Source organism: Symphalangus syndactylus, chromosome 16, assembly GCF_028878055.3.
Source record: "Symphalangus syndactylus isolate Jambi chromosome 16, NHGRI_mSymSyn1-v2.1_pri, whole genome shotgun sequence".
Classification (NCBI taxonomy): Eukaryota; Metazoa; Chordata; class Mammalia; order Primates; family Hylobatidae; genus Symphalangus; species Symphalangus syndactylus.
In genome coordinates, this window is record NC_072438.2 from 17,765,081 (window position 1) to 17,783,410 (window position 18,330).

Genomic DNA, 18,330 nt, shown 5'->3' on the forward strand with positions numbered 1-18,330 from the left:
GATGTAAAGCACCGTGTAACAGGCACTCAGCAAGTGTCGGATCTGTTACTAGGTCCACCCACCACCGTCCCAGGGGATGGTGAGGATGGAAGGAAAGAATCGACAGGGTAATGGAGTGAATCTCCTAACTGCAAGGTGTTGTTACCACGTAAGAAAGCACCATGTAGGACCGGGCGCGGTGGCTCACGCCTGTAATCCCAGCACTTTGGGAGGCCCAGGAGGGCGGATCACGAGGTCAGGAGTTTGAGACCAGCCTGGCCAATATGGTGAAACCCCATCTCTACTAAAAATACAAAAAAAATTAGCTGGGTGTGGTGGTGCGCGCCGGTAGTCCCAGCTACTCTGGAGGCTCAGGCAGAAGAATCCTTGAACCCAGGAGACAGAGGTTGCAGTGAGCCGAGATCGCGCCACTGCACTCCAGCCTGGGCAACAGAGCGAGATTCCGTCTCAAAAAGAGAAAAAAAAAAGAAGGCACCATGCACACACACACACAGATGAAGGAAACATACACTGAGATAGAAATGGCTCATGAGAGCCTTCCCTTTACTGTAGTCGGGGATTGTCAAATCCAGTGATGAGAAAGGCAGCCTGGCATGAGAAAATGACGTCTGCCCTTGGTTTGTGGACCATTTCCAGATCAAGCCAACAGGGGGCTGCCAGCTTGCAGGGAGCTTGCATGGCAGAACAGTTTGCAGTCATGCGTGGCAACAGTGCTACCTCCTTGAGTTCAGTGGGCCTGGGACTGGACAGTGCCATGTGGACCAGGAAAAATGAGAGAAGAAAGGGGAGCTGTGTGCATTATGAGTAAAAGAAAAGCCAGCCAGTATGAGGCAAACAGCATTGTCTGCGTTTGTCAAAGGCTCTATATAATGCTTCCCAGACGCCCCAGGGAAGGCTGGCCATGATCTACAGCAACTGCGCAAGCGCAAGGGGCAAACAGATGGGCAAACACCTGACTCAGACACCCTGGCATTCTGTTTCCTTCTCCAATTGTGCTTGGACATTATGCCAAAGGAAGCCAGGATTCAAATGAGGCAAGGTTTTGCCTGCAGTTTCCCGAGAGAGCCCCAGAGAGATCAGCTGAGGTTAAAACTGAGAGGAGAGGCAGGGTCAAAGTTGAGGATGAGGTTGCACCATTTTTCCTGTGGGCAGATAATGGACGAGGGTTCTCTTTGGTTGTCTGCTTTTAGTAAATTTTCATCCCTCTAGCTCTGCTTCCAAGATCCAGCTTCTTTGATGTCCTATGGGCATTGAGTTGAGTACTGGCAAGTTCAAGACTAAGGCTGAATGCCAAGATTCTGTGGTTTTGGAAGGTTCCATGGATCTGCCCCTCCCAGCCAGGCAGGGGACCCACCCAGAGCCTGAACTGCCAGGTGAAACCAGAATCATGCTTCCTGTGGGCCTCTGCTCTCCAATTTAGGAGTGATCAATTCCACAGAAATTTTTAAAGAATACCTCTCTCAAATCACCAGTGTTTGCTGCACCTGCTACCTGCGAGGCACATTGCTAAGTACCCTGAAAGCTACCAATGTGAATACATCTTAAGCCTGCAGGTATAGGAAGACTTTGGAGTATTTGAAGAAATCAGTGACCCTATGGGGACTGCATTCCCCATGGATCTCTAGCCTGCTACCCAGAGTCCAGGGTCTACCTTCCACTTAGTTCTCTTTTCTATCTTCTGCCTTAGGAGGCAGCATGGCACAGAGCCAGGGGCAGGGCTCTGGAGTCAGACTGGGAAGAGCTCTGCTGCTTACCGACTCCACAACCCTCCATGTGGCTGCTTACTCCCTGTATGACCATGGGCTCATTCTTGAGCCTGTCTGGATCTCCCACAGCTCAGCAATGTCATTACCAAGCAGGCTTTTTCTAGATTTCCACTCTGCAATCCTCAGTGGGCTGTAGCTTTAGCCCAAGCCGGCTGTCTTATGGTCTTTTTTTTTTTTTTTTTTGAGACAGAGTCTCGCTCTGTCGCTCAGGCTGGAGTGCAGTGGCACAATCTCGGCTCACTGCAAGCTCCGCCTCCCGGGTTCACGCCATTCTCCTGCCTCAGCCTCTCCGAGTAGCTGGGACTACAGGCGCCCGCCACCACGCCCGGCTAATTTTTTTGTATTTTTAGTCGAGACGGGGTTTCACCGTGGTCTTGATCTCCTGACCTCGTGATCCGCCCGCCTCGGCCTCCCAAAGTGCTGGGATTACAAGCGTGAGCCACCGCGCCTGGCCAGTCTTATGGTCTTAAGATGGCCGCCACAACTCCAGCCTTCAAGTCCACATTCAAGGCTAGATAAAAAGGAGAAAGGGACCATAGCAGACTTTTCTTATTCTTGTTTCTTTTGTCAGGAAAGCAAAAGCTTTTCTGTAGTGCCCAGTAGACTAAAGCTCACATCTCACTGGCCAGAATGGCCATTTCTAGCTGCCAAGGAGTCTCTGACTTGTTTCAGTGTCCTTAGAAGTAGGTGGCATGGCAGAGGGGGTGGATGATGGTTGGGGTTGGCCAATCAGCAGTAAGGGTGGACCTGCTCTCCAGATTTCCAATGGTACTCTTTCATCTTTCCCTCATTGTTTTCTCCTCTCCTCTCCTCTCCTCTTCCTTTCTGGGAAAAAGATTTGGGGTGTGGTAGGGTGGGTTGTCTGCTTTTAGTAAATTTTCATCCCTCTAGCTCTGCTTCCAAGACCCAGCTTCTTTGATCTCCTATAGGCATTGAGTTGAGTACTGGCAAGTTCAAGACTAAGGCTGAATGCCAAGGTTCTGTGGTTTTGGAAGGTTCCACGGATCTGCCCCACCCAGCCAGGCAGGGGGCCCACCCAGAGCCTGAACTGCCAGGTGAAACCAGAATCATGGCTGAGAAGGAGCCATGTATTTGTGTGCACATGTCTGTCTCACCCCGTGGTGCCTGAGGCTCTCCCAGGGCTGCTTGAGAACTGAGTCCTTGTGTTTTTCAGGTTTGGGGTGATCCACTCGGTGTTCACCAACCTGCTTCTGTGGGCCAACAGCGTCCTCAATGAGTCAAAGCACCAACTCAATGAGCACAAGGAACGGCTCATCACTCTGGGCTTTGGGAACATAACAACAGGTGAGTGGTGAGAGAGGTGAGTGGCCCTTCTGCCATGTTGGAATGTCTCGGAAACCTGCAGAGTCCACAGTGTTCAGAGATGGAGTGCAGGTTCCAAAGAACTGCAGGGCCACCCAACTCAGCATCAGCCAGACAGCCCCCTGTTGTTGAAAATCTTCCAAAACCTGAATCTCTCATAAGTGATGTGTACTGAGCATAATTAAAGGTTTCTTCCATGACTCAGGGACTTGTAAGACCCACGCTGATCAATTCTGATGGCCATTTCTCATGGTCCAGTTTGCTGCAGAAATAAATGTCTTTGTTTTCAACTACAGAAGATTGATGGTTGCCTCTGCTTGTGTTTTTAATTAAACCTCTATTACCAGTTCTTTCTAGTGAAAGTATGGCTTTTAAAAATTCATAGAAGTCTAATGGTAGGTTGTGGTTAATAGGCTGTAGTTCATTTAAAGTTTTAATTTAACTGTAGTTGGCTTATAATTCTAGCTCATGTCTGTTCCACCTTGTTCTATTTGAGAGCCTGTTGGGTTAATCTTTATATTTTCATCTAAAATCCTTTAGAATTTACAATATGTCACTTCTATATGAGAACATTCAGGCTGAGGGGAATGTGGGGCAGGGAACTGGGTGTCTCAGGTTAGTTCCCATCATGTACAAGCTGTGTGACCTTTAGAAGACATTCAATCTCTCTGAGCCTCCCTTTTCTCATTTGTAAAGTGAAGATATCCAAATCATGCACTTGCAAAGATCCCCTCCGGCCTTAACATGCAGCAAGTCTGTGCCAGCTGTGTAAACCCAGGCTGTCCTGGAGAGCCACTTTGAACCTGTTTCATCATCAGTGGGGTGGAGACAACGAAGTCACCACCCCCAACCAGCAGCCACTCTTGGTGTTTGGACCTCATGTCCTCCTTGGTATCAATATTAGTAGCAGCAATGACAAGAATAACAAAAGTAAATTTTTATTAAGCATTTGCTGAGTGCCTGCCGCTGTTCTTGGAAATTTACACATGTCATTTAATTTGTACCCCCACACTCTCTGGTAGGCTATATATGTGTGTGTATATATATATATTTATTTTATTTTATTTATTTTTTTGAGACAGAGTCTCACTCTATTGCCTAAGCTGGAGTACAGTGGCGCGACCTCAGCTCACTGCAACCTCTGCCTCCCAGGTTCAAGTGATTCTCCTGCCTCAGCTTCCTGAGTAGCTGGGACTACAGGCGCGTGCCACCACGCCTGGCTAATTTTTGTATTTTTAGTAGAGACAGGGTTTCACTATGTTGCCCAGGCTGGTCTTGAACTCCTGGCCTTGTGATCCACCTGCCTTGGCCTCCCAAAGTGTTGGGATTACAGGCGTGAGCCACTGTGCCTGGCCTCAGGTAGACAATATTAACCTCATTATATGGATGAAGCCACCAAGCCGTGGAGAAGTTAGCCCAGGGTAACACAGTGAACACGTGATCAAGCCATGATTTGAATCCCAACAATCTGGCTTCAAGGCCTTCTGCGAAAGAAGAGGTTGGATTAATTTTCTACAAAAGGACTCTGTCAGCTCTAACATTCTGTTATTCTGAACTTTTCCTCCTGATTTCTTCCCTCATCTTCTGCATAACACCATATTGAATTTTAAGTGCTAGGGAACCCCTATATGAATCGAAGATTATTACCGGGGGCAGTGACTCACGCCTGTAATCTGAGCACTTTGTAACCCCAAGGCAGGAGCATTGCTTTAGCCTAGGAATTTGAGACCAGCCTGGGCAACAAAGGAAGACCTCAGCTCTGAAAAAAAAAAAAAAAAAGCCAGGCATGGTGGCATGGGCTCGTGGTCCCAGCTATAGCTACATGGGAGGCTGATGCAGGAGGATCAATTGAGCCCAAGAAGTCAAGGCTGCAGTGAGCTGTTTGTGCCACTGCACTCCAGCCTGGGCAACAGAGGGAGACACTACATAAAAAAGAAAAAAAAAGAAAAAGAAAATTTCATAGTGTTCTGTGAAAGTAAAATTAATGCTACAATATAGTTTTTCTCAGATTTTTTTTTTTTTTTTTTTTTTTTTAAACAGAGTCTCGCTCGTCGCCCAGGCTGGAGTGCAGTGGCATGGTCTCGGCTCCTGCAAGCTCTGCCTCCCGGGGTCACACTATTCTCCTGCCTCAGCCTCCCGAGTAGCTGGGACTACAGGTGCCCGCCACCATGCCTGGCTAATTTTCTGTATTTTTAGTAGAGACAGGGTTTCACCATGTTAGCCAGGATGGTCTCAATCTCCTGACCTTGTGATCCACCCCCCTCGGCCTTCCAAAGTGCCAGGATTACAGGCCTGAGCCACCATGCCCAGCTGCTTTTCTCAGATTTTATAAGTAATATATACATATCATAAACTAAAACAATGACAAAGCGTGAAGCAAAAAAATTCACAACACTTACCCAGAAATGTAGTAAATGCTGTGAACGTTTGGTTATTTTTTGTAGTGTGCCATTTATTTATAGTTGATTTTATACTATAAATTTGATCTTTTTTTATTGCAAACTTCAATAAGAGAGAGATTTTACATTGTAACCCAAACATGCACATACCTATGTGTGTATGCTTGATGAAACAATACTTAATTTTACTATATCAGAGACGCTTCTAAGTTTTATCGTCATTGATTCCACTCCATTCTATCCTATTCTAGTCCATTGAAAATTATTTCTGCTACAAAAAAGTTGGTTGCTACCTGATTTTACAGCCTGGTACTGGGTTGTGACTTGCATCAAAAAAATAGATATAGTTTGTTCTTACTTTTTTCCATTTTCCTTGAAACGAGATTACTTTCTTTTTTTTTTTTTTTGAGACGGAGTCTTGCTCTGTGCCCCAGGCTGGAGTGCAGTGGCGCGATCTTGGCTCACTGCAAGCTCCGCCTCCCGGGTTCACGCCATTCTCCTGCCTCAGCCTCCCGAGTAGCTGGGACTACAGGTGCCCGCCAACACACCCGGCTAATTTTTTGTATTTTTAGTAGAGACGGGGTTTCACCGTGTTAGCCAGGATGGTCTCGATCTCCTGACCTCGTGATCCGCCCGCCTCGGCCTCCCAAAGTGCTGGGATTACAGGCTTGAGCCACCGCGCCCGGCCTACTTTCTTAATATTAAAACACATCCTGGCTGGGTGCGGTGGCTCATGCCTTTAATCCCAGAACTTTGGGAGGCTGAGGCGGGCGGATCGTGTGAGCCCAGGAGTTCCAGACCAACCTGGCCAACATGGCAGAACCCTATCTCTACAAAAAAATATAAAAATTAGCTGGGCGTGGTGGCACAGGCCTGTGGTCCCAGCTACTCAGCAGGCTGAAGTAGGAGGATGCTTGAGCACAGAAGGCTGAGGTTGCAGTGAGCCAAGACTGTGCCACAGCACTCTAGCCTGGGCAACCGAAGGAGGCTCTGTCTCAAAACAAACAAACAAAAAACAAAACCAAAAAACCCTCCAAATACCCACAACCATAAAGCACATCTTAATTATAATGTGCAGTGGCTGTCTACTATCTCATTGTTGGGATATACTAAAATTTACTTAACAATTTCTAAATTGTTGGACATTGAGCTGTTCCTCTCTCTCTCTCTCTCTCACACACACACACACACACACACAATTTTACCTGACTTTTTTTTTTTTTAATTATTTTTTGAGACTGAATCTCGCTCTGTCACCTAGGCTGGAGTGCAGTGGCACGATCTCAGCTCACTGCAACCTCTGCCTCCCAGGTTCAAGCGATTCTCCTGCCTCAGCCTCCCAAGTAGGTATTACAGGCTTGTGATCACACCTGGCTAATTTTTGTAGTTTTAATAGAGATGAGGTTTCACCATGTTGGCCAGGCTGGTCTTGAACTCCTGACCTCAAGTGATCCGCCTGCCTTGGCCTCCCAAAGTGCTGGGATTACAGGGCTGAGTCACCACTCCTGGCCTTACCTGACTCTTTGATTACATTTTTTTATTTGTCCCGTTGAGTAGAATGGTAGAATGAAAGGAATGGAATTATGGATCAGAGACTGCATTGCCTTTAGGGCTTTGGTGACCTGTTTCTTCATTTACTTGCAGCATCTGCCCTCCTGTGATGAAAGGGCCCTTCATACCGCAGCCAGCTTCTCTCCCAGAAGGTGGTGCCCATTTACTTTCCCCACACTGATATCGGAGAGCGCCTGTCTCCTGCATGCTTGCTAGCACTGGAGTCTTAAGAGGCATATCTTTTGCTAATTAAAAGGGGCATTTTCTCCAGAAAGTATTTTTTAAAAATAATGTTAAAAAATAACACATGTAAATCATCTTCACAGAGAAAATTTAGAAAATACAGGGAAGCAAAATCTAGAAGAGATTAAAAATCATCTGTCATTTTTCCACCCAGAGATAACCATTGTTGACATTTTAGTTTGTGTCCTTCCAGATTTTTTCCATCTGTCTGTGTGTTTGTGTATCCATCTACCTATCTATCATCTACATATCTATTGTTTACAACAACAGAGTCATCTTCTCTATCCTCTTTGGCAACCCACCAAATAAATGTGATTTAGGTAATGAATATGCTTTGGGGATACTCAGGGCTATCAACTTAGCCATGATATTAAACATGATAATAAGCCATGACATGATAAATAACGCTTGTAATCCAGTGGGAAGACCCAAGCCTGAATCCACAGTGGAAATGGTTTTCTGTGCTTTTCTGCTCTCCCTTGCACCTGCTAATCGCCCTCCTGTGTGATCTACCTGTCTCCCCTAGTTTTAGATGACCACACACCACAGTGTAACTGCACGCCGCCAACTCTCTGCACTGCCATCTCCCATGGGATCTACTACCTCTACCCTTTCAACATAGAGTATCAGATCCTGGCCTCCACAATGCTCTACGTCCTGTGGAAGAACATCGGGCGCAAAGTTGACAGCCATCAGCACCAGAAGATGCAGTTCAAGTCTGATGGGGTCATGATGGGCGCAGTCCTGGGCCTGACCGCTCTGGCCGCCACCATTGCCGTGGTGGTGGTGTACCTGATTCATATTGGGCGCTCCAAGACCAAGAGCGAGTCGGCACTCATCATGTTCTACCTGTATGCCATCACCCTGATGATGCTTATGGGGGCTGCGGCGCTGGCTGGAATCCGGATTTACAGGATAGATGAGAAATCACTGGACGAGTCCAAAAATCCAGCCCGCAAACTGGACTCGGACCTCTTGGTGGGCACTGCCTCGGGCTCCTGGCTTATCTCCTGGGGCTCAATCTTGGCCATCCTCTGTGCTGAGGACCACCCCCACTACACCTGGTACAACCTGCCCTACTCCATCCTGGTGATCGTGGAGAAATACATCCAGAACCTCTTCATCTTTGAATCCATTCACCGAGAGCCTGAAAAACTCTCTGAGGACATCCAAACCCTTCGGGTGGTCACAGTCTGCAATGGCAACACCATGCCCCTTGCTTCTTCCTGCCTCAAGAGTGGAGGTGTGGCTGGAGATGTGGCTCCCCGGGGCAAGGACATGCCACCAGCAGCCAATGTAAATGTGTGCATGAGAGAAAGCTGTGACAAGGAGGAGGAGAAGCAGGAGGAGAGCAGCTGGGGAGGGAGCCCAAGCCCAGTCCACCTTCCTCGTTTCTTACAGGGCAACGCCAAGAGAAAAATCCTGAGGAATATTGCAGCCTTCTTATTCCTCTGCAATATTTCGGTAATCTGCACCAAGTTATTCTTATTCTTTTAATTTTGCTTTAAACTTTCATTTTAGGTTCAAGGGGTACACATGCAGATTTGTTACATGGGTAAATTGCGTGTCACTGAGGTTTGGTGCACAAATGATCCCGTCACCCAGGTAATGAGCATAGTACCCGATAGGTAGTTTTTCACCCTGCACCCCACTTCTGACCTCTCCCCCTAGTAGTCCCTAGTAGTGTCTATTGTTCATATCTTTGTGTTCATGAGTACCCAATGTTTAGCTCCCACTTATAAGACAGGACATGTGCTATTTGGTTTTCTGTTCCTGTGTTAATTCACTTAGGATAAGGACTCCAGTTCTATCCAGGTTGCTGCAAACAATGTGATTTCATTCTTTTTTAAGGCTGCATAATATCCCATGGTGTAGAGCTACCACATTTTCTATTTATTTATTTTTTTGAGACAGGGTCGTGCCCTGTTGCCCAGGCTGGAGTGCAGTGGCATAATCACAGCTCACTGCAGCTTTGACCTCCTGTGCTCAAGCAAGCCTCCCATCTCAGCCTCCTGAGTTGCTGGGACCACAGGCATGTGCCACCACACCTGGCTAATTTAAAAAACTTTTTTTTTTTTTTGAGATGGAGTTTCACTCTTGTTGCCCAGGCTACAGTGCAATGGTGCAATCTTGGCTCACTGCAACCTCTGCCTCCCGAGTTGAAGTGATTCTCCTGCCTCAGCCTCCAGAGCAGCTGGGATTACAGGCACCTGCCACCACACCTGGCTAATTTTTGAAAATATTTTTAGTAGAGATGGGGTTTCACCATGTTGGCCAGGCTGGTTTCGAACTTCTGACCTCTAGTGATCCACCTACCTAGGCCTCCCAAAGTGCTAAGATTGCAGGTGTGAGCCACCACACCTGGCCAAAACTTTTTTTTTTTTTTTTTTTTGTAGAGATAGGTTCACACTGTGCTGCCCAGGCTTGTCTTGAACTCCTGGGCTCAAACAATCCTCCTGCCTCAGCCTCCAAAAGTGCTGGGATTACAGATGTGAACCACTGTACCCGGCCATAATACATTTTCTTTATCCAGTCCATTATTGATGGACATCTAGGTTTCTCTTGCCTTTTTAAAATAAGGAATGGAGGCAGCTTGTAATAAAAATACTGTAAGTACAAAATTACAATATAAGGCTAGAAAATAGAGCTATATTCTACAAACCTACCTACTGAAGACTTGCTGTGTGCTAGGGGCTGGGCAGGGTACTAAAGATTAAAGTGGAAAGACTCAGTCTCTTTCCTCTAAAAGGTCTCAGTGTAATGGGGGAGGGAGAGAACGAGAAAATCTAATACAGTGAGCAGGACAAGTGCTGAGATGGACTTGTGCAAGGTGTACTAGCAGCAGGGATCCAGAAGGACTTCAGTGAGTAGTGGGTGCTTGAGGTAAGGCCCAGTGTCAATCAGGAGTGCTTTTGGTTGCAAGTGATAGGCAATTTGATTCGCAGTGTCTTCAGTCTTAACAATGTTTAATTATCTCATGAGAATTCCAGAGGTTGGCTGCTTGGGGTTGGCCTGGCAGCTGAACCATGTCATCAGGCATCCCGGCACTGTTCATCTTGTCACTTCGGTGGTGTGGTGCTTGTTGCCACATGGTCATGAGATGGCTGCAGCTGCACCAGGCTTCACATCTGGGTTCAAGACAGAAAGCAGCGGGGAAGGGCTGGTGCCAGGCAGTGTCTCTCATGTGGGCACCCCTTGCTGCAAGGGAGGCTGGGGAAGTGGATGGTTTGCTTTCCATCCTCTCTGATGGAAGGTAGCGAGGGAGAGGAAGGTGTACAGTCACTCACCCATCTGTCTGCATCAGCAAGGAATGACTGGAAGTTCACCAGGTTATCAAGGCAGGGAAAAGCATTTCAGGCAGAGGCACACAATATGTGAACACACAGAGGCAAAAGACACCATGGCATGTTTTGGGAGCACTAAGTAGTTTGGCATAAATTCCATGTGTGTTAAGCAGAGTAGCAGAATGGGAAATAGGAGAGAGGACCCAGCTAGGTGGACTCTGGCTTGAGCAGGGATTCCTAGGCCTGGTTGGAGTCTGGTCTTTATGCTGAGGGCAAGGGAAGACTCTCTCAGATTTGTGTTTTGGAATGATCCTCCCAGTAGCTGTGTGTAGCAAGGATGGAGACAAATAGGGCCAGAAGCAGAAAGACTGGGAGAGAAAGCCCTGCAACAGCCCAGGGCGGAAGGGGAGGAGCTTGAGCCAGGGCAGTGATGGAGAGACGGAGAGAAGAAAAAGGAATAAGAAGCATTGTATGCTGTTGGGATTTTTTAAAAGATACATAAAGGAAGGATGGTGGGGGTTGGTGAGAAGGAGGGGGAAGCAGCCTTTGCCACCACATGAGTCTCTGCAGTGATGGTGACTGGTGGCTGGAGGGGAGTGCCCCAGTCCACAGAGGTGCCTGCCCATCACTCTGGGTGAAGTCAGCTCTCTGCTACCAGCCTCCGTTATCAAGGCAGCTCCCTGTTGCCCCAGCAGCTCAGAGGCTTTTGAGCTTCCTCCCCTCAATTTCAGATGGTGCATACAGGGCCTGCAGCTTTTGATATCACCCTGAGAACGCAAAGTTGGGAAAGTGCCTTCAGAAGTCAGAATGGCTGTGTGTCTGCCAAGCAAACCTGATCCGCCCTAGCCTTGGATCACCCGGGTTCCTTCAGTTTGCTAGGCAGTGAGGAGGGGCTCTGAAGGGGGAAGGCCCAGAAGAGTTTGGCTGCAGGCAGACCCTCTTCTCCATCTAACAGACATTTGCCAGGCACATGCTGTATGCCAGAGACTATGTCAGGGGCACAGCAGTGACTCAAGAATTGAAAGAGTTAACAAGAGAGATAGATACTAGTCGGCTGCATTTTCTTGAGGTGCATATTCCAAAATGCAAATTCTTATAAAGTCAGAGCTAGTTCTAGAATCTTCCTCAAGTATATGCTTTTTGTACATATCCTGTGATTAATATTAATATACATACATTTTGGGATGGAGTCTTGCTCTGTTGCCCAGGCTGTAGTGCAATGGCACAATCTTGGCTCACTGCAACCTCCGCCTCCCAGGTTCAAGTGATTCTCCTGCCTCAGCCTCCTGAGGAGGTGGGACTACAGACATGCAACCACTATGCCCAGCTAATTTTTCTATTTTTAGTAGAGACAGGGTTTCACTAGGTTGGTCAGGGTGGTCTCGAACTCCTGACCTCAGGTGAGCTGCCTGCCTAGGCCTCCCAAAGTGCTGGGATTACAGGTGTGAGCCACTGCTCCTGGCCTAATATATCTTTTTAAAACTAAATTCTGAAAAGTTATTTTTCCCTGGTTGCCTTTTTGGTTGACCACTGGGTGAAATACTTGGCTTGCATTTTTGGACCCACTTGAAGAAAGATAGCACTGTCTGAAATATCAGAATCAAGTGGCAATCAATGGTCTGTCAGGACCCAAAAGCCAGACCCAGGGCGCAGTCCAAGGAGAAGGGTGGGCTTGGTCTCTCTCCCTGTGCTTGGCCTATGATGCCCCCAGGCACTGGTTGGGTTCTGGGGGATTGAACAAGAGTATGGAAATCATCGCAGGGTGGAGTCTTAGGATACCCGTGCTGGCTCATGGGGTGGCACTTTGAAACCTTGTGGTTGACCCCAGGTGGTGCTAAAGGCATCTGGCAGAGAGCAAGAGCTGTCTTCTCCAGCATCGGGAGCCAGTCCAGAGGCCCCAGCTGCAGGTGCTGATGTGTATGTCCAGGTGGAGTGGGCTCCACTCCAGAGACAACATGGAAATGTTAGTTGAATTTCCAGGAGCCATGGCACTGGAGATAACAGAGGGTGGGTGTGGTGACAGAGAAGGGCAGGGTGCTGTGGGAGATGGGTCAGGGAAGGCCTCTTCTAAGGGTGGGTGTGGATGGGGCTGGGGTGAGAGACTATCAGGGCAGAGCTGCAGGTGTGGGGAAGGGATGGATGCAAGGCAAGGCAGGGCTCACTGGACATGAGACTGGGAGCACGGGTCATGCTGGCAGCATCTGGGAGCACAGGGCCTGTGAGCCAAGACTCGATCCTAAACACAACAGAAAACCATGTAAGGGTCTACACTGAGAGTGATGGAATCTGACTCATGCTTATCTTATTATATTTTTAATTGTGGTAAAAAACACACCACATAAACTTTCCCATTGCACCCACTTTCAAGTGTATAGTGAAGTACGTTCACATTGTGCAAACATCACACCATCCATTTCCAGGTTTTTCTCATCTGGCAAAACTGAAACTCTGCCCCCATTAAATATGAACTCCCCATTCTCCCCAGCCCCTGACAACCACCGTTCTTTCAGTCTCTAGGAATTTGACTCCTAGACTCCTCATATAAGTGAATTTGTGGAGTATTAGTCCTTTTGTGACTGGGTTATTTCACTCATCATAACACCCTCCAGGGTCTCCAGGTTGCAACTCGCAAAGGGTGACAGATGCCAAACATGACCCCTGCCTTCACACTTGAGTTCCTGGGGAGATGGTGATACTAGGTTGGAGATGGAGGACTCTGGAAAAGGGGCAACCTTGGGACCGGTGGGTGGAGGTCAGTGTGGAAGGAAGGACCAGAGTTAAGTAATGGACGTGTTCTGTTTCAGGTGCCTCTGTGGCATCCACATGGACGAACCCAGTAGACAGATACTTTGGTTTTCTGTTGCCATGCAATGAACTACCCCTAATGTATGACAAAAGCAACATGCATGACTGTTTTTGCCTCATGGCATTTATTGTGACTCATGGCTTTGTGGGTTAGAAATTCTAGCAGGGCTTGGATGGGCAGTTCTGTTCCTCACAGCATCAAGTGAAGTTGGTGAAGCCTTGGCCAGAAGCTCCGTGGTCTGGTGCCTTGGGTGAGGGTGGCTGGGAGGCTGGGCTCAGCCGGGACTCTTGACTGGAGCATCCACAGGTGGGTCTCCAGCATGACGTCTCAGCGTGGTTGGACTCCGTATGTGGTGGCTCAGGGCCCCAGAGCCAACCCTCCAAAAGATTGAACTGGAAGCTGCCTGTCTCCTAAGGCCTGGGCTTGGAAACTGCATGGTGTCATTTCTGCCATATTTTATTAGTCATGTAGTCACAGAGTCCATCTAGATTCAAGGAAAGAGGTCATAGGCCACTTCTCAATAGGATAAGTAACAAGAATTTGCAGCCAACTAAACAGCACATATAAAGATGTGGATTTCAGAAAAGAGGGTCCCATTTTCCTGCCTTCCTTTCTTCTCCATTTTCCTCCCTGTCTCCCTTTCCCTTCCTCTCACCCTTCCTTTAAAAGGTGTCCCTTAAGTACCTACAGAGGTCCAGGGACTGCTATGAATGGTGAGGGTACAGCAATGACCAAGATCTCTGGTCTTCCTCTTATGGGGCTTACAAACCAGGCAACAGCAGGCAAAACCATCAGCTGAGCAAGAAAGACACCTTATAGTGTACCCGTTTTAAGCAGAGAAGTGGAAAAGGAGGATGTGGGAAATAGCTCCTGGGCGGCCATTGTAGATCAGATGGACCAGCTTAGCGGGAAGGCCTCGCTGAAGGGTGAGGTGAGACAAGGAGGGGCTGGCCACGCATGTTCAGGGCAGAGGGAACAATGGCTGGTATAAAACCCCCGGTGGGAGTGAGCGGGTCTGGTTTGAGAAACAGGAAAAAGGGCTGCATGCCACGTGGATGAGGTGAGTGGGGAGAAGCGTGGGTGGTTAGAAATCAGCCAACAGAGCGCTTTATCACCCCAAGCGGGAGTGTAGATTTTATTTTAAATATTTTGGGAAGACTTTAGGGGTTTAATTAAGGTAGGGACAGGATCTGATTTCCATAAAATGTAAATCTGATGGCCAAGTGGAGCCCTAGTTTGAGCTGGGAGACCAGGCAGGGGGCCACCGCCGTGGCCCAGGTGAGAGTCTGGCTGGACAGGTGGAGAGAGAGAGCCACAGGCGGGCTGAAGATACTGCTTTGGAGGCGCACAGTGGAGATGCGCTGATGGACTGGATGGGAGGCAGCATGGTTGTGAGAGTAGGAGGGAAATAAGGATGACACCTGGAGCCTCAATGGACCACCTGGGAGGATGATGTAGCTGAGCAGATGGAGAAATGGGGAAGGTGGGTTGAGTTTGAGATGTGTTTTAGACACTCAAGTTGCCACCGGAAACTATGAGTCTGGGGTTCTTGGAAGTGGTCTAGGCTGGAGATTGAGACTGGGAAGTCATAGGCCTATAGCTGGTATTTACAACCAGGGACTGGGAGAGAGCCCCAGGGCTCATGTGTAGAGAGAATAGAAAGGGACCCAGGAGTGAGCCCTGGACGCTGGCTAACATTAAGAGGCAGAGCAAAGGGTGAAACAGCAAAGGAGACTGGGAGGGACCCGCTGAACAGGTAGGAGAGCTCCTAAGAGTCACAGCAGCCAGTAAGCAAAGTAGAAGAGAGGGGTCTTGGTTCCAGGGCCCCCGTGGTGGATACCAAATGCACAGATGCTAAAGTCCTATATATAAAATGGGGTAATATTTGCATGTAACCTACTCATCCTCCTGTACCCTTTAAGACATCTCTAGATTACTTAGAATACCTAATACAATTTAAATGCTATGTAAATAGTTGTTACACTGTATTGTTTAGAGAATAATGACAAGAAGAAAGTTTGTACATATTCAGTACAGACATAACCAACCATTTTATTTTTTTAATTTATTTATTTTTATTTTTTGAGACAGAGCTTCACTATTTGCCCAGGCTGGAGTGCAGTGGCATGATCTTGGCTTACTGCAAGCTTCACCTCCCGGGTTCAAGGGATTTTCCTGCCTCAGCCCCCTGAGTAGCTGGGATTACAGGCACATGCAGCCACACCTGGCTAATTTTTTGCATTTTTAGTAGAAATGGGGTTTCACCATGTTGGCCAGGCTGGTCTTGAACTCTTGACCTCAGGTGATCCATCTGCCTCGGCCTCCCAAAGTTCTGGGATTATAGGTGTGAGCCACTGTGCCCAGCCTACTTTTTGAATATTTTTGATCTGTGGTTGGTTCAATCCACAGACACAGGTCCCTGGATACAGAGGTCGGCTGTATATACCAGGGAGTGTTCTGTATGGGATGCAAATGAAGGCTATGTGTCTCAGTTACCTATTGCTATGGAAGAGACCACCCCAATACTCAGCAACTTAAAACAGTGTACATTTATGATTTCATAGTTTCTCTGACATGAATCCAACAACAGTTTTAGCTGAGTGTCTCTGCACAGGGCGATTCCCAGGTTGAAACTGTTGGCTGGAGCTGCATTCATTTCAAGGCTTGACTTTGCGAGAGGTGGCAGAGGATTTGTTTCCAAATCTACTCCTGTGACTCTTGGCAGGATTCAGCTGTGGCTTGTTGGACTGAGGGTCTGAGTTCCTTGCTGGCTGTTGACGGGAGTACTCCCTGGGCCCCTTGCTGCATAGGGTGCTTCACAGCATGGCAGCTCTGCCACCTGTCTTACAGGAGAAGACGAGCAAGAGGGATAGCGGGTCCTTTTGCAGCCTAATTTCAGAAGTGACTTCCTGTGTATTTTGCCATATTTTGAGTTGGAAGTGAGTCGTTAGGTGCATCTCACACTCAAGGGGTGGGGACTCCACAAGGGGGTGACTGCAGGAGCTGGGGATCATTGAGGGTCATCTTAGAGGGTGCCTGCCACAGCCAGGGAGTGGAGGAAGCTGAAGAAGTGTGCAGCCTGAAGCGGGAGTGAGGAGCCTGACAAGTCAAGGGGTGGCAGAGGGGGAGAGAACTGGGACAGAAAAGAGCCTGAGAAGCAGGGAACAGTGTGTAGGTTCCGTGAGCAACACAAACAAAGTCATTGCTTTCAGTTTTGCAAACTTAATTCTCATCTAAGCCCTCTCAGACACGTGTTAGAATTCCCATCTTTCAAATGAGGAAACCGAGGCTGGGCGAGGGCTGTAGGGATGGAGAGAGTTGGATGGGTTGAAAAAGCACTCATTCGGGATGGATTGCAGGCAAGGGTGGGTGAGGAAGTGAGCAGGATCACGGCAGACCAGGATTTGGTGGTTTCTGTGGAGATGGGAAACGCTGCGAGGTCTCCTTATTGTTCTGTCAGGGGTGACTCAGTCCCTGTGCATCATGGTCAGCTCCCATGAGGCCTGGGACTTGAGTGGGGCCTCCGTGGTGGCTTGGAAGCTGCTCCCCATCACAGGCCATTTTCTCTTCTCTTGCAGCTTTGGATACCTCCCGCCTTTGGCTGTCGACCTGAGTATGACAACGGATTGGAGGAGATTGTCTTTGGCTTTGAACCCTGGATAATTGTGGTCAACCTGGCCATGCCTTTTTCTATTTTCTACCGAATGCACGCAGCTGCCTCCCTCTTTGAGGTCTATTGTAAGATATAGTCTGGGTCCACAAGAGACTGAGGAGTGAGCTAACAAGAGTTCATTGGAGCCAACTGGGAGTGGCCAGGTTGGACAAATATTGCCTGACAAATATGAGAAGGGCCACCTTTTGTCTGCAAAGATTGTGCTTCCTGTGGGCTGGAACTGCCCATCACCCTTGATGAATGTAAACAAGTTAGATCAAAATCCATGAGGTGGCTGGAATCTGTCCTTGTTAGTTAAATGCTAATCAAGCCCAAATTATTTTATTCCCTTCTAAATGATTTAGAAGAATGTGATTCTGACTTGGGAAAAAATCTATCCAGTTTGTTTTTCATAAAAAGTAATTAACACTTAAAAAATTTATCCTTCTCAAAGCCTATGAATTTAGACACAATCACAATGAGTTTATATTGTTTCTGAATAGGTTTAATTTCTTGAAGCTATTTTTATGATCTGGATAGAAATTTGTATACAGACCAATATAAAAACACATTTCTTACCCGAAATGTTGGCACATTTTTGTGATCATTTTCAAGTATTTTTAAAAAGAAATTTCACTGTTCTCTCTTTCACTGTAAATGCATACATGTTTATTGTAAAAAATTTGGATATTTCAGAAAAGTAGACAGAAAAAGTCACCTATGATGCCATTGTTCAATTAACAATTACTTTTAATATCTTGGTGTATTTCTTCCGATCATGTTGATGAGATTCTTTTTATTGTCATTATTATACCTTTGAATGGTGATGTAACATATTTGATTTTGTATTCAGTTATTTTCCCACTTAACAATATGGCATAAACCTTGCCCGCATATTGTTATAAGTTCTTTATAAATATCATTTTAATGCTGTATGATAGTCTATCAAGTGAATGTACCTTAATTAACATAGTTTCCTATGGTTGGTTTTACAGTGTTTATAACTTTTTGCTTTTATAAGTAACTCTGAAAAATCAACCATATTTGTGAAGCATTTTCTATATTTAGAATTACTTCTTTAACATATAAAATTACAATTAGGATGCCTAGTCCAAAGATTAAGATTATAAATATTTCAAAGGTCCCTAAGGAATATTGACATTTGGGAGAACTTCGTATAGTTTTTCCATAGCTATTTTAAAATAATAATAAAATTAATTTTCTTACTGTAAGTATTAATGTGAATATGTTTTCATTTGCGTGTATTTTTTTCAGACACTGTAGGCAATGGGACAGTAATAAATAC

The 18,330-nt window shown here is 47.0% G+C and overlaps 1 protein-coding gene across 1 annotated transcript in view; it reads left to right on the top strand.

Moving 5' to 3' along the window:
• Nucleotides 1–17,967, top strand: part of OTOP1 (otopetrin 1) — a 40,266-nt gene extending 22,299 nt beyond the window's left edge. The window contains exons 4-6 of the mRNA XM_055246321.2: nucleotides 2,941–3,071; nucleotides 7,809–8,746; nucleotides 16,951–17,967. Coding sequence (XP_055102296.1) covers nucleotides 2,941–3,071; nucleotides 7,809–8,746; nucleotides 16,951–17,121 — 1,240 coding nt within the window. The 3' untranslated portion in view covers nucleotides 17,122–17,967. The remainder of the gene's footprint in view (nucleotides 1–2,940; nucleotides 3,072–7,808; nucleotides 8,747–16,950) is intronic.
• The last annotated feature ends 363 nt before the right edge of the window (nucleotides 17,968–18,330 follow it).